This window comes from Rhipicephalus sanguineus, chromosome 4 (genome assembly GCF_013339695.2).
Source record: "Rhipicephalus sanguineus isolate Rsan-2018 chromosome 4, BIME_Rsan_1.4, whole genome shotgun sequence".
In the NCBI taxonomy this organism is placed as follows: domain Eukaryota; kingdom Metazoa; phylum Arthropoda; class Arachnida; order Ixodida; family Ixodidae; genus Rhipicephalus; species Rhipicephalus sanguineus.
In genome coordinates, this window is record NC_051179.1 from 23,256,546 (window position 1) to 23,272,874 (window position 16,329).

General features: G+C 45.7%; 1 protein-coding gene across 1 annotated transcript in view; it reads right to left on the minus strand.

Annotated features, from left to right (window-relative positions):
• LOC119389252 (EGFR adapter protein) overlaps window positions 1–16,329 on the minus strand; it is a gene marked incomplete at its 5' end in the record, with an annotated part of 169,660 nt that overhangs the window by 106,971 nt on the left and 46,360 nt on the right. Inside the window, one exon of the mRNA XM_037656456.2 lies at window positions 6,160–6,306. Coding sequence (XP_037512384.2) covers window positions 6,160–6,306 — 147 coding nt within the window. The remainder of the gene's footprint in view (window positions 1–6,159; window positions 6,307–16,329) is intronic.

Consider the following 16,329-nt stretch of genomic DNA (forward strand, 5'->3'; position numbering starts at 1 on the left):
TGCACAGCAGCAGTGCACGTACGGTTGGCGAGAAGTGCGACCTTTCAATGCTGTCTGTGTTTCTTCAAGCGAGTCCTCTCCAATACCATATAGTAAATTAGCTCTGAATTAGACTGATACATTAGTTTATAAATTATATTGATAAATTAGCTCTGATTAGACTGAATTAGACTGGTAAATTATGCTCTGAAAAACCTAGCGTCGTTAATCTCACCACCATAGATTTATTAGTAGATGAGAAAATCGATATCAAAAGTTTCACTTTTAGATTTACCGCCTAAATCTCCAGTGGTGATGTCACGGATTTCATAGTGTTTCTTTTTTTCTTGTATTTTCGCCATATTGGCTCAACAAAATTTCCTGAAACTTCATATGTCAAGTCTTCGGATCCCACATAAGACAATGTACTTCATTTTTACCGGTTAAGAGCTACGCAGACCCTAGCAGACGTCGTCAAAATCTATGCCGTCACCGACTGCTTCGGGAACTTCATAGTGGCGTCGCCACCCGCATTATCACTTTGCGCGTTTTCTCGCTTACCAAGCGTCTTCTCGCGGCAAGCGTGGTGAGTTATTTTGATATCGTAAAACAGTTATTAATGCGAAAAAAATTGTTTTCCTATTCAGTGTTCCTTTAAAAGAATGCATTGCTGGGCTCGCTGCTGGGCTAGCATATGTGTGCACTTGTTGGCAAAAACCTTTTAATGACGATCGACAACATCAGAAAAAAAGATGAAATATTCATTTTAAACAGTTTAGCAGCGCAACGTTGATCAGAGCCTGTACTCTCCGCACTTTTGCTTGCGAGAGTGTAGACAAAGTATACCAAGGGAAAGAAATAAGGGTAGCTAGCTTCGCACCGGTGGTGCCAAGTCTGAAGGAACAGCGGAGCCGGGCGGACTTCCTTAGCATTACAGCCAAGCCTATAGCCTATATAGGTAGCTAAGCCTAGGTATAGCCACATGAGCATAGACAGGGCCAGTCAAGCCTCGGAAAGCCGAGCTGAGGCTCTCTCTCTAATTCTCCCCCTTTCTTTCTTTCTTTCTTTCTTTCTTTCTTTCTTTCTTTCTTTCTTTCTTTCTTTCTTTCTTTCTTTCTTTCTTTCTTTCTTTCTTTCTTTTTCTCTTTCTTTCTTTCTTTCTTTCGTTCTCTCTTTCTTCTTTCTTTCTTTCCCTTTCGTTCGTTCTTTCCCTTTCTTTCTTTCTTTCTCTTTCTTTCCTTCTTTCTTTCTTCCTTTCTTCCTTTCTTTCCCTTTCTTTCTTTCTTCCTTTCTTTCCCTTTCGTTCTTTCTTTCTTTTCTTTCTCTCTTCTTTCTTTTTTTCCCTTTCGTTCTTTCTTTCCCTTTCTTTACTTCTTTCTCTTTCTTTCCTTCTTTCTTTATTTATTTCTTCCTTTCTTTCTTCATTTCTTTCCCTTTCTTTCTTTCTTCCTTTCTTTCCCTTTCGTTCTTTCTTCCTTTTCTTTCTCTCTCCTTTCTTCTTCCTTTCCTTCGTTCTCCTTTCTTTCTTTTTTCTTTCTTCTTTCTTTCTCTCTTTTTCTTTCTTCTTTCTTTCTTCCTTTCTTTCCCTTTCCTTCTTTCTTTCTTTCTTCCTTTCCCTTTCTTTCTTTCTTTCTTTCCCTTTCGTTTTTTCGTTCTTTCCCTTTCTTTCTTTCTCTTTCCTTCCTTCTTTCTTTCTTCTTTCCCTTTCGCTCTTTCTTTCCTTTTCTTTCTCTTTCCTTCTTTCTTTCTTCCTTTCTTTCCCTTTCTTTCTTTCTTTCCCTTTCTTCCTCTTTCCTTCCTTCCTTCCTTCTTTCTTTCCCTTTCTTTCTTCTTTCTTTCTTCCTTTCTTTCCCTTTCGTTCTTTCTTCCTTTCCCTTTCTTTCTTTCTCTTTCCTTCCTTCTTTCTTTCTTTCTTTCTTCCTTTCGTTCCCTTTCTTTCTTTCTTTCTTTCTTTCTTTCTTCCTTTCTTTCCCTTTCTTTCTTTCCTTCTTTCTTTCTTTCTTTCTTTCCCTTTCGTTCTTTGTTTCTTTCCCTTTCTTTCCTTCCTTCTTTCTTTCTTCTTTCTTTCTTCCTTTCTTTCTCATTCTCTCGCCCATAGCAACACATTCATATACTTCCCATTAAGGCTCGTTGTGCTAGCGTGCGTGGATAGCCGAGTGGTTACGACGCTCGCCTTCGGACCGTGGGCGCCCGGGTTCAAATCCCGCCTCACCTAGAGATTTTATTTTATTTAGTTCTTCTCCTCCTCCTTTCCTTCCTCCAATGCGTTGGTAGGCGGCGCATGGTGACGTCATCGCTCGGCGGAGTTTTGCGAACACCAACGGGCCAAGCTGGAGCGTAAACACCTTCGCTGTTAAAACCGTAAATACCTTACGTTTCCGCTATCGTATAGACAATACACCGCGAGGCTGATTTTTAAGAAATGTCGCAACGGTAGCCGTAAAATTGTTGTCGCTGCAGCTGAAGACAACACTCGCACTGTGTGTGCCGTTGTGGCCATAGGTATACAGTGACATATGCACATAGCGCAACTTCTAGCCGCTTTCACTTGTCCGTGTAAAGACAGAAATAGAGAGAAGCGAGGAAAGACGGAAACATGAACTAGACGTCCGTTCAGTTTACTACGCTGCACTGAGGGAAGGGAGAAAGTATCAACAATAGAGACAATTGCAGAGAGACAGATGAAGCACCTATCGCGTGCCCACTTGGAGATCAGCATCAGGTATGCAGGCGGCCGCAAAGAAACGTCGACATGAGCTACACCTCTTAGTGGACACTGGACTAGATACGTGCTCGTGATGAGCAGCTATTTGCAGCTATTATACGAAGTCATGTTTTAGTCCGCATACTGTGGCTAGAACTTGGGCATAAATGTGTGCGTGTGAACGTTCTATTTCAAAGTGAACTCCCTGCAAGCGAACTGTTCATTGTCATGTTATTTTCTTTATTTATTTCAGTTTGCTATACGTTTATTCTTGTTCGTTTCTGTTCTTGGGTAACCGCCATTTTTTTCTTGGGCTGCAGAGCTTACGCAAATGGAACAGCCGATGTGATATAAGCAGGTTGTCGGAACGAAATGTTTTTCGTTTCGGTTTTAGTTTCGTTACACCGCAAAAAGTTCCGTTCCGTTGCTGTCCCGGATCGAACAAAATATGTTCCGTAACGGTTCGTAACGGTTTTTTATGCAAATATTTGAAGTAAAGGTAATCATAAAAAAATCTGATTTGTGATGTAGTTACTTGCCCTGCTCTTAGGAAAGTGGGACAAGGCTAAAACACGTTCTTCAGAGGAGCGGAAGTAACTGTACCGCGAATTCCTACCAACTAGCACAAACCAGTACTACCTTAAAAGTCATAGTATTTATTTTCTTAAAAGACAAATAGGAATGTTTTAGTGGATTCAATGTTTTGTGTCAAGGGAGTGAGCACGATCTCAGAAGCAGCACGTCATTGAGTTTACTCTCTGATGTGCGATACCGTTGTTCTGATATAAAGATAGCCAGCCCTGCGCGAAACACGCAGCACAGTCACAGCGAAAGCTGGAAGAGCGGACTTTGTAGACCCCATTGTAGAGTCTCTTGGGGCAACTAATACAAGTACACATGCAAGCTACCCACTACGCGATAAATCATCGTAATTTTTCTGAAGTATCGAAGTTCCCACTATGCCATTTTTCGTCATTCTTCGGAGAAGCGTGGTACCCGCTACACATCTTTAAGGCATTGTGTGCACTTTGTGCTGTGGCTGATGATGATGAAGTATTAGGGCTGGACACTCTGCAGTGGGTGGGAAGCAGTATTGCGGAATGGGCGCCTCCATTCCATTCCAATTCCGTTCCGGGGAATTAGAACTTGCCGCAATTCCATTACTTTCAATTCCTCTTAAGGAAAAACTTACCACATTCGGTCTCTGGGAATGGCCGGGCAGCTCATTCCCATTCCTGAAATTCTTCAGCGTAGGAAAGGCATCTTGATAGTTTTATCGAGTTAAGAATGAACGCCCCATAAAGCTGATGTCATCCGATACACTAAGAACTGCAAAAGTACGCAAAACACGGTACCAAGGTCGAGGGATAGTAGCTTGGTGACATATCTCCTGCAGTACAACCACCCTACTAAATTCCCATAGGGGCAGTTCTCCCGCTACCTATAGTATTTTCATGGTCAGCGTCTTTGAACGAATGGTGGTGTTTTCATATTGTTTAAGCCTAAATGTGTTAATGCTAAAATGACGACATAGCGTATTTTTTTCTTAAAAAAGTAGTATTCAAGAAGGCTAAGCAGTTTGGCAAGCGTCTGGAGCGGTCGGGAATATGGAGAAAAATTAGCTTTGGTTAATGGGGAAGAAAACCCTCTAGGATCTGCTGGTATTAGTTCGAACAGTGCACCGCTCGGGCACCTTGTGCCTTTGCATGGAATACGGAACGCTGGGCCGCACTGCTCGTCCGCACTCACGCTTGTCAAGCGCGCCTCGCAAGCATGGATGGGGTGAGGAGAACTTTCTGTGTTCGCCTGTGGGCAGGTATGCAATATCTTCCTTGTCGCGAAGGTTATTTGCGTGTGTCGGGTACTAAACTGCTCGTGAGATAAAGGTCACGCTGTGCATAGAGTATTCGCCACTTTCGTGTGGGGGTATCAATGAGAACCAACGCGCAGAAATAATTTGTTTTCTCCCTTCTGTATCTGCTGGGATAATGCATTTGTTTGTATACTAACTTAAGCCTCGGTTTGTAGTAGGCGCGTTGCCTATAAATGTGCCGTGCTTGTAATTAGCCAAGCCAATTTAAGAATACTGTTTTATTGTTAATTATGAGGCTCTGACTTACTGATGTTTGAAGTTTGAAAAACAGGACGTAGAAGAAAACGTGCTCTATTTTCGGAAAAAGACGAAATTCTATTCCCATTCCATTCCGTGCAAAAGGCGCTTAATTCCATTCTCATTCCATTTCTCCAAGCGTTGTCCCCATTCCATTCCGGGGTCGCGAAAATGTGTAATGATGCCGGAGTCATTCCAATTCTGGTGGGGCAACTCCACAACACTGGTGGGAAGCATTAAAGCACACACTTTTTCCGGCATTAGCATTGTCTGATGACTGGGTGTTATTTCCCTCTTCTGCCACGGTATATTACATATGTTAACGCGATTCCTTGCTTGACATGACGCTTGTATAGAGTGTTTTTGTGAAGGAATTAACAAGCACCAGCGTGGCACTCTGGTGGAAGACCCGATCGCCACGCATTCGGCGCGGCCGCGCGGGTTAAAATCCCATCCGATCCTAGAAATTTGTTTCTCATTTAATTTTTTCTTTTATCACGCGATAGCGTTCACGGACACCGGCGGCGGAGGACAACTACGGTACCAAAGTCAGCTATTGCGATCTCATAACAGCTTTCGCTGTAACAAACTTCAGCGCCGACAATGCCCTCTCCACTTTGGCCTGCGTGACAGGCGCGTGAAAGTCTGCCCACGTTAATATAAACATCTCTGGTTGCCACTGTTTTCGTTTTACGCACAATTTCAACATATCTTTGCTCTGGAATTCTTGCCTGAGGTACGCGCTAATACTGTACCCTGAGATATTCATAACTGCTCACGTTGCATCAGCTCATTTGTTCCGGATTGCGATGTTTTCTCGTGAACCGAAAAACGATTGAAAAAATTTCGGTTTCACTCCGGAACGAAATAATAGATATAGTTTCCGTTACGTTTTCGTTCCGGTCAAAAATAGAGTCTTTTAGCAAGTTACGGAAATACGGTACGCAAATACGGTAAGGCAGTACGTTAGCGTTCCTCCTTTCCCGCTGGTTGTGCTTTGGCCGCTCAACGACCGGGAAAGGAGGAGCGGTACCGTACTGCCTTACCGTATTTGCGTACCGTATTTCCGTAACTTGCTAAAAGACTCTAGTATCGTTTTTTTCGTTTTTCGTTTTTGTTTTCGGTTTTCGTTCCGTGCCGACACCCTGGGTATAAGCCTCAGTCTCTCGACCGCAAGCCAATTAGAACAGAACAGAACAGAACAGAACAGAGGCACACTAACAACACCTTCGTTGCCTTCTGCGCCACTGAGTAGGCTTTTTTTTTAAATCTTTTTTTTTTTTTTGCGTTGTTATAATTCCCTAAGTGCGTTCAGGGACGATAAGTTTATCCGTGCGAATGAACGTATATACTGACACACACGCACCTGTCTCGGACTCCTGGTGCGGAAGACGTGGCAGTGCCTCTGGTCCGCTCGCTGCCTCGGCTCTCGTGCCAGGAAGGCGAACTGGAACTGGCCCGGGTTACACGTGGCCCAGCAAATGCGCTGCACCGCGTGCGCCATCAGCACCGCCTGCGTCATGTGTCATGAAGGCTCAGTTGCATGCAGGTACTCACGACGGACGACACCATCAGAAAGTTGCAGCTCCACCTCCTCCAATCAATCAATCAATCAATCAATCAATCAATCAATCAATCAATCAATCAATCAATCAATCAATCAATCAATCAATCAATCAATCAATCAGCCTGGCCTGCCTATCTATCTATCTATCTATCTATCTATCTATCTATCTATCTATCTATCTATCTATCTATCTATCTATCTATCTATCTATCTATCTATCTATCTATCTATCTATCTATCTATCTATCTATCTATCTATCTATCTATCTATCTATCTATCTATCTATCTATCTATCTATCTATCTATCTATCTATCTATCTATCTATCTATCTATCTATCTATCTATCTATCTATCTATCTATCTATCTATCTATCTATCTATCTATCTATCTATCTATCTATCTATCTATCTATCTATCTATCTATCTATCTATCTATCTATCTATCTATCTATCTATCTATCTATCTATCTATCTATCTATCTATCTATCTATCTATCTATCTATCTATCTATCTATCACCTACGTCTTGGTGCTCTCCTGATCGTTTCGTTGATTTCGTATATGCCAGAATAAGCATGGCTCAGAAGGATAGACTGTTGGGCGAGTTGGTAATTCATTCTGGAAACAAATAGCGCGAAAAAGCGTGGGACTAGTAGAAGAAAGCAACAGGACAAGCGCATACTAACAACTGAACCTTTATTAAAAAACGAATGTATTTATACCAAGCAAACCACACGTTCACCATGCACAAAACCCAAACCTCAGATGTGCGCATCCAGATACCGTATCTCAACTTTGTTCAAAGCAAGAGAAGGTTTAGCCACACAGTTATCACCGCCTTTCCTAATAAAGAAAGCCTCCATAAGCTCTCGTGCCGTCTGGTCACGATGGCGTGCAAGCACTTTTGCATCAGTCAAGACCGGCGTGCAACCACAGTCACGGCAGTGCAGCGACAGGTTAGACGACGGCTGCCCTTTCAAAGATAACCGGTGGTCCTGCAAGCGAGCATTCAGGCAGCGGCCTGTCTGTCCAATATAATGTTTACCGCAAGTGGAAGGCACTTCATACACAACTCCTTTACCGGACACTGAAAGGCTGTCCCTGTGTTTTACCGTGCACTCATGCCATTAATGCGCAGTCCCGTCCAGCTTCCTTTCCACAGCAGCGCATAATCTACCCATCTTATTTCTAGCTGAAAAGACAACATCAATCCCAAATCTCGCACCAACCTTCTTAAGACGATGTGAAATACCATGCAAATAAGGAATACTAGCAAGCACTTTCCTCTCACGTACCCTTTCACAAACAACATGGCCTCTGAGCTCAGATTTAAGGTTCCCAAATATCTTTTCACACACGCGGCCCAATCTAGCAACCGGGTAGCACGCCTCACGGAGCCTGTCCAGCTGTTTAGTGAAACTTTCACTCAACAAGTGAGGGCAAGACTTCATAAGAGCTGAGGTCAAACAGGACATCGCAATGCCATTCTTCACCAACTTAGAATGGCTAGATCGGAAGTCTAAAATAGGTTTCACTGATCGCGGCCGCGTGTGTGAAAAGATATTCGGGAACCTTAAATCTGAGCTCCGAGGCCATGTTGTTTGTGAAAGGGTACGTGAGAGGAAAGCGCTTGCTAGTATTCCTTATTTGCATGGTATTTCACATCATCTTAAGAAGGTTGGTGCGAGATTTGGGATTGATGTTGTCTTTTCAGCTAGAAATAAGATGGGTAGATTATGCGCTGCTGTGGAAAGGAAGGTGGACGGGACTGCGCATTAATGGCATGAGTGCACGGTAAAACACAGGGAAAGCCTTTCAGTGTCCGGTAAAGGAGTTGTGTATGAAGTGCCTTCCACTTGCGGTAAACATTATATTGGACAGACAGGCCGCTGCCTGAATGCTCGCTTGCAGGACCACCGGTTATCTTTGAAAGGGCAGCCGTCGTCTAACCTGTCGCTGCACTGCCGTGACTGTGGTTGCACGCCGGTCTTGACTGATGCAAAAGTGCTTGCACGCCATCGCGACCAGACGGCACGAGAGCTTATGGAGGCTTTCTTTATTAGGAAAGGCGGTGATAACTGTGTGGCTAAACCTTCTCTTGCTTTGAACAAAGTTGAGATACGGTATCTGGATGCGCACATCTGAGGTTTGGGTTTTGTGCATGGTGAACGTGTGGTTTGCTTGGTATAAATACATTCGTTTTTTAATAAAGGTTCAGTTGTTAGTATGCGCTTGTCCTGTTGCTTTCTTCTACTAGTCCCACGTTTTTTCGCGCTATTTGTTTCCAGAATAAGCATGGCATGACATGAGTGCATGACGAACTTGAATGATGTCATCACACGAATAGCATGGCATGCATGTCATGGAATATATATGAAAAGGTGCCGCCGTACACATATTGCCCTCAGTGGCTAGTGTTTTTGCTGCATAACACAAAGACTCTGAGGTGAAGCATAACCACACCAACAACGCACGTGCATGCTCAGCCTCGCTACTTTCGTGCACTGCAAGAAAAGCAGCTCCATTGTCTACCTGTGATCACCTTCCGCGCGCAACATCGACTGAGAGTGGATAATTGTCGGAAGGATTAGCGACGCACAACGGGTTAGACTTCTTTCTAAGAATGCGTAGTCATCTCTAGATTGTGATTGGCTGACAGGAGCTATAACCTTCACTGCGCTGCACCGAACTAATGAAGTGCAGTGTGTGCTTTCAGCAGCTGAACAGCGAACTCCCAATAGCTTCCACCATGCCGCATCTTTTCTTCGCGTCGTCCTGATGAATCGAACGACTTGGTGGTCAATGTCCCGAGGCCCTCACGGATCCAGCGTCCCCTGCACCGCGAAAGGTCGATCGCCTAAACGCCTAAACGTGAGAGAATTCGTGTAAATTGTATATATTGCCGGGCTGATAAGATAGGTAAAGCACTCTTCCACCGAAATCCCGATGCCGCCTAATGCATAATGAATGAAGTAGAAAGAAAACGAAAACAAGGAAGCGTAAAGATAAGAGATGCGAGGAGGAAGGCAGGAAGATGGAAAGCTATACTCCGCATACCTTTGTCTCGTCCGGGACTTACAGTAATGGAAACGGCAACAATAACACACACACAAAAAAAAGAAAGCGAAAAGAAAACTGCGTGATCTTTGGAACGCTGTCTCTGCGGTGGCGACAAATGGAAAGGAATCGATACCACCCCGCCCCTCGACGTGGGAGGTCCTACTCTCCCTCTCCTATCACTTGGGAAGAGGTGCCCGCAGGTGGCACGTACGCGGCCTGCGAGAGATGTGTGCGATTAGAGCCACACGCACACAGACACACACATTTTACGCTCCAAGCATGTACACTTACACATACTTACCCCCACTCTCCTTCTCTGTATGCTTTATTACTTATTTTTTTCGTTTCCCGGCTTAAAAGGGCGTCGTTCTGCCACGCTAATCTCCCGTTCTTAAATTTCGGCGTGGCTAAACCATAAGCTGGAGGCTGTTACGAAAGCCCTCCCTGCACTTTGAGCGCGTACGTCTATTCAAGACGTGTAACGTAGTAGATTCTCGTCAGAGACAGGGCGTAACACGTTGCTGCGTGGACGCGTAAAGGAATTCCCTTGTCCGGTGTGGTCTGGCTGCAGCGCGCAAGCTTCGTCGACTTTGCAGGATTCTTTGTCCCCTTCTCCCGCCTTCAATAGGATCAAGAGGGTTGTTACCGGTTATACAGCTGACGGCAGTGGAGTTCACGCAACGTATACTCGCGTAAAGTCACTTGCAAAGTCAGAAAGTATACTGGCAAAGTCAGACAGAAATCCACTTTGAGGAATGGATTGTTTCGCATAACATATATGCCTGAAAGAGTCGATGCTCGGGCAAGTTGGTATGGATCCATTGGAAAGTATTAACAGCGCATACAAAGATAGAAAGCGAGACAGAAAAAACAGAGGCAAAGCTATAACTACGTGATATGTCCCGTTTCGCATTCTTGTATGCGCTGTTAACACTTTCTAATGAACTTATATGCCATCTAAATTCGGTGAAAAATTCGTGAACACAGGTGTCGCCGGAGCGACATCCTGTGTTAAAAACTGAAAAATCCTCACAGAGGTCATCGCTGTCGGCATCAGCTACGCGCGACTCCCATGCGACGCTAATCGATTGCTCTGAACAGATGCAGCAGCGCGTCGAACTTTAACGAAGAGCGGCTGATTTTCGGTCCATAGCTTCTTCATGCGAACGACGCTCTTCGAGGAAGTGATCTCGCTTCTAATTAAGCGAGTTTATCCCGCTACTTTCCGTCTTCTCTCTCATTCACGGGCGCCTTATGGATCACTGGAAACAGCAAGACAGGTCTGCTTCATTACCCGGTTATATAGGCGGCCAGCTTAAACTGCAGTCTCCTCTCTCACGCCGTACGTTCGGGAATGTCTGTCTCTTTGTTTTTTTTTTTTTCTCGCTTTGAGCACGATTTTAAACGAGAACACTTCGCAGCCGTAGGTTGTGGTTGAAGGCAACAGGTCTTTATTTATCAATTGTTTTTCGAGCTTTACTTGCGGCCCGGGCCCATCGGAATGTTACTGACCTGAGGGGCAGTCGAACCCGCGATCTTATTTTAACGTGGTCGGGACATAAAAAGTCACATGGTCCCTTTGAACTTGCATAAGATGATGCCAAGGCAAAAGCCTCCTACTTTTTCTTCCTAGTCGATTGTATTGAGCACCCCCCTCGCTCCGCACCCCCCCCCCCCCCCCCGCCCCGAAAGCTTCCTGTAGCCAACGTGGTTTGCACTGCCTCCGGGATCGGAGGAGGCATTGGAAGCTTTCTGTACCTCACATAGTTTCGCAGTGCGCCCGGGATCGGCCCGCTTTAACCAAGCAAAGATTTCATGTGACAACGTCATCGTGTGACGTCACATCACGTGGCGTCACGATGACGTGGCCAATTTTGGCGACATGTGACGTCATCAAATGATGATTTCTTGCATCTCTGGCGTCGACGCCGCGGCTGACGGTCACTTTCCTCCTTTAATGAGGCATTGAAGGTTTTTGCCCTAACAAAAAAAAAAGGAAACAAGACCATTCACTGGACTTTCAGGGGTCGTGGTCACTCAATCCTTCACTTGCTAGCGTCAAACGTCGGTCACTGACAGGCGAAATGGTCAAGAAGGACCGGTCATGAGGCTTCAGTGACTTGAAATCACACTCGGAGATTAAAAAATAAAAATCGTCGTTATCAACTCGAGTATGACGTATGAGCGTACGTCACGCGATCGCGGGACCCTCGCAAGCGCACCCACCGTTGCCCTTGCCACCTTAACCAAGCGAAAAGAGCTCGTTTGCAGGAAGAGCAAACAAACCACACCGCTTAGCAAACATCGTTGGAATCTGGACAAGTGCCGGACAAGCTCTGTCAAGTGCGTGCGACCCTGTTGTGAGCGTGTGCCTGTTCAGACAGAGCGTTCCCGTCGCGTCCGATGCCACCCGTGAGAGTCGACCCCTCACCCTACCTCCCAGGAGTCTAGAGAGATCGCTATCATGAGTCTCTAAACGGGCGAGCGAGTGGCGATCAGTCACTTTAGCGAGGGGCCGTGCCTTCCTTCGCCACTTGCTTCTTATACAGAAGGGGGGCGCGCGTAAGGTGCAGACGGCCAGCCAACGATGGGGCGGGAGTAAATAGAAAGAGCCAAGGTAACACAGAGATGGAGGAGGGGAGGACAGCAACTTTGCATGTTAATCGGTCACTTTAAGCGACGAGGGACCCCGTCTCCGGTCGCGTGCACGCTCGGCTCGCATCTCTAGCCAAGCTAGCCCAGACGTCGTCTTCTTTTATGCAGCGGCAGTGAGCGCGGGTCACTTTTCAGCCGGACCAGTTGCACCGTAATCATTATCCTTTCCCCTTCGCTAGTGCGCATCACGACGAGCCTCCAGAGAAACCTATAGCTATTTATTTTGTTTGTTTCTTTCCTTGTTTTGTTTTGTTTCCTCTCTCTTTCTTCTAAGAAGTCGGCTTTCCATTTCGATGGCCGGTGGAGTTCAGGAACTTGCATGAGACTGCGTCGTCGTCCTCTCAAGACCCGGCCGGAGCAGAAACCGTACCGCGGGGTTATCGCTCGCGACCCTCACTTTCTACAGAGCCTTACTGACATGCTCTTTCTTTCTTTCTTTCTTTCTTTCTTTCTTTCTTTCTTTCTTTCTTTCTTTCTTTCTTTCTTTCTTTCTTTCTTTCTTTCTTCTTTTCTTTCTTTCTTTCTTCTTTCTTTCTTTCTTTCTTTGTTTGTTTGTTTGTTTGTTTGTTTGTTTCTTTCTTTCTTTACCGGCATTCCTTTGCCTCTTCTGTTCGCCTTTATGTTTCTCTGCGTTGTTCCAAGTACACTGAACTGTCTACGTTCTTCTGCTTACGGTGGTCTTTTACTACATGGCTAGCACGCCAGCACAGCAAGCAGAACTCAGAAGCTATACTGAATCTCTTGTATGGAAGCTGCACGAAGCGTCTTCTATGGCAACACAAAGTGCTGCGCGAGACTCGGTGATGTGCGCACCGTGTTGGTTTCCTCGGCGTCAGACGCGCGCGTCCTATGCTAGAAGGGTTTTTCTTGAAATGCGCGCAGTACGGAACAATACAATCAACTGAAATCATCGAGGTATTTAAAAAAAAAATCTCAGCATATCCACGGAGTGAATGATGATGAGTGGGCGAAGCTGCGGAGGTTCATCGGTAAACCGTGAATCTTCCGTGAATTCTGCCCAGTACATCATCACCGACGTGAGATCGGGCGCGTTTATACTAAAGGTTCGATGAGTTATGACGACTTGCAGCTCACTTTAATTTTACATGTACGCTGTGAATTTTCGTTGTTTAGAAAACCATTGCTTTAGAAAACATCTGGCGTCTTTCGTTAAGCAGCTGGCGTCTTTTCGTTTTGCTTTAGAAACATCTGGCGTTCTTTCGTTTTGCTTTTAGAAAACATCTGGCGTCTTTCGTTGGTTTATTTCATCAAGCAACGGCATTTTGAACAAAGCTTTTATTGTTTAATCACGCACAGGAGAAATCTCACCAGGCACTACCTTGGAGGTAAACAATGGCTGCTAATGGGAATGAGAGACAGAAGAAGTCGGCTTTTAGCTAACACTTACACTTCTACTTCTACTAACGTTTCAAACTGGAACATGCCAATGGCTGCTAATGGGGAATGAGAGACAGAAGAATTAGGCTTTTAGTTAACGCGCACGCTGCGAATTTTTTATTGTTCAACAACGCACAGGAGAAATCTCCCACCGGCACCACCTTGGAGGTCAAAGCGTAAGACTGGCTACGCACTACGACGAGGGACGAACGGGTGCCGCCTTAAGGAGCTTCGCCCCTAAAAATCACACCATCTCCGCTAAAGGGGACCATGAGGCGATGCGAAGCAACGTTTCGGCATGTCGAGCCCGCGTTTCAGAGGGGAAATGGAGAGGGGGAGGGGGAGTGGAGAGGGAGAAAGTGGCAGAGGGGTAGGGGAGAGGGGGATGTGGGAGAGGGGCGAAGGCAGAGGGGTGGGAGAAGAGAGGGGAAGGGGAAGTAGAGAGAGGAGGGAGAGGGGAAGAGAGAGACGAGGAGGGGACAGGGGAAGATGAGAGGGGGAAAGTTTGAAGGAGGAGCGTGGAGAGGGTTCGCGCATGCGCAGTAAGGGTGGTCACGCCGCACACCACCACCACCACCGGTTTGAACTCCGCCATAAGATGCTTCGCATCTAATAAGTGTGATGTGAGAGCATAGGCCTTCGTTTGTTCTCCCTTTAGCGTCGCCTAAAGGCATTGCGATGTTTTCCTGTGGCATCTGTGCGGACAGTGTGTACGATCGGCCTGTAGTCCTAGAGATTCATTGCACACTGATTGTCTTTGCATAGGAAACGGATGACAGTGCACGACACAAAAGGTGGAAGCCCAAGGTATCGCATGTACAGCCCTGTCAGCCTCATTTATTTCCAAGTAAGCGCCTGTGAAGTCCATATATATGCTATACTGACCACAATAACTGACACATAAAAAGTCTCTCGCGTCGGAGATGTATGGGTGGGAGTACCGACCTTGCGGAGATGTGCGTACTGCAATATGAACTGCACATGAAGCGCACTGTGATCATGCCACGCGTCTTTCGAAGCGTAGCGCATGATTTCGTGGCATTTTCTCTTGTGTAACTGCAGGAATGAATCATATCTAGCCTGCGGCAAGAAATGTGGATTCACATGCCAACGTTTCTATAAAACGCTTTTTATTTTTTTCCCAATCAAGAAAAAAAAAAGACATTGCAACGAGTAAAATGCCCCTATGTTACAACGGCAATAGCCTTTAGCTATACGGCGATTGTTTCCATCATGCGATAGTCTCGAGATGAGAAAGCGGAACACAACAGAGTTCGGTTTCGCTCTATAGGCAACGCAACGGTCGAAACAACGGTTAAAAAATACAAAACAAACAAAGGCACGCGTTTGCGAAGGAGCTTTCTTTTAGGCTCGAATTTCTCCGGTGGATCGTTTCGCCTTTCTGCAAGGAGTTTCAGCGATGCACCTGCCTCGACGACGAAGACGGTGGAGAAATCGAAAATTGCCGGGCTCCTTTGAAGTGCGGCTCTTCCCTTACCGCGGCATTCAGTGAAACCGAGATCACCTTTACACACACCGCACAAAGATTCACGGAGAACCCACGTGCATGTTTACGCGCATGCCTCGGGGGCGTGTTTCGAGGAAATGAGGAAAAAGGCAGCTACTTTTTCGATCGCCGTCTTCGGAGCATGTTTGCGTATTATACAGACTACAATGCGCATAAGGGCTGAACGGGATATGAACGAAAGGGGAGCTCTTTCCGAGGGGCTCGTTTCTTTGTAAGACACAACCAAGTGAATCCGACAGACAGTTAGGCCAAGGAAAGCACAGGGGGACATTAATTGTAATGCATTAATTATGACTTAAATAGTAGTGAATTCAAGTGGACGAAAAAAATAGCCCTTTCCATCGGTGGGATTCGAACCCACAACCTTCGGATTACGCCTCCGATGCTGAACCAATTGAGCTACGACGGAAGGCGCTTCCCCGCCATCTTCGTCGGGTATTTCTGTACATGCAATCCTTGGGAGTGTTAGCCAGCGCCTCTCGTAGCCAAGGCGACGAGTGTTGAACATCCTTTTTGCCAGAGGGCGTTAACGAGGCACTTGAACTTACTTGAACTTTACACGAACGGGAAATGTGAATATAAAACAAATCAGTGAGTTCGATAAAGTGTTTATGTAAACCGCGGAAAGTGCATGCAGTGTTTCGACTTGTGTGTATATTTACAGTTATTACCATCAAGATATTGCAGGTGCGTAATGCTATGTTTTCTTCCGCATTGCGTCGTGTCGGATACGTCGACGCGTCCTGTCGTATTATATTTGGCTATCCGCCTCGTGCGCTGCTGCTTTGAGCTGTACGGGTGGCGCCACCAAAAGGCGAATGGTGGCGAAAAGTGGATGCGCGCGGCTCATAGAAGCCGTGGGCAAAGCGCCCGTCACTCGCCGTTTTTCTAATTTTTCATTCTGGTTTGATATTTGCACTGCCGACGCTGCTCCACTAGACAACCATGCCGTTTGTTAAGTCGATTGTTCATTAGCGTATTAATCGATTCTTTGGTCGATTGTTCTATATTATTTGTTTTGAAATGACAGGCCCGTATTTTTACGCGTGCGCGCGATATACTGCGTACGTTTCTTACGTACATATGTCCAAGTTGTTTCCGTGATCTGTTAACACAGATGAAAATAAAAACTGTTGCAATACAAAACAGCATTCTTGTTTTATTGAACACCCCAAACAGTACAACAACAATGCATATTACGGCTGTATGCCTGCTTAAGAAACGCACAAAAGACACGCGTTTTGGGACTGGTGCGGGAACTGGTGCCCGCACCATTTCTCGCACCAGTCGCCGTGACGTCACAGATTTGGACGGCATCCACAAGG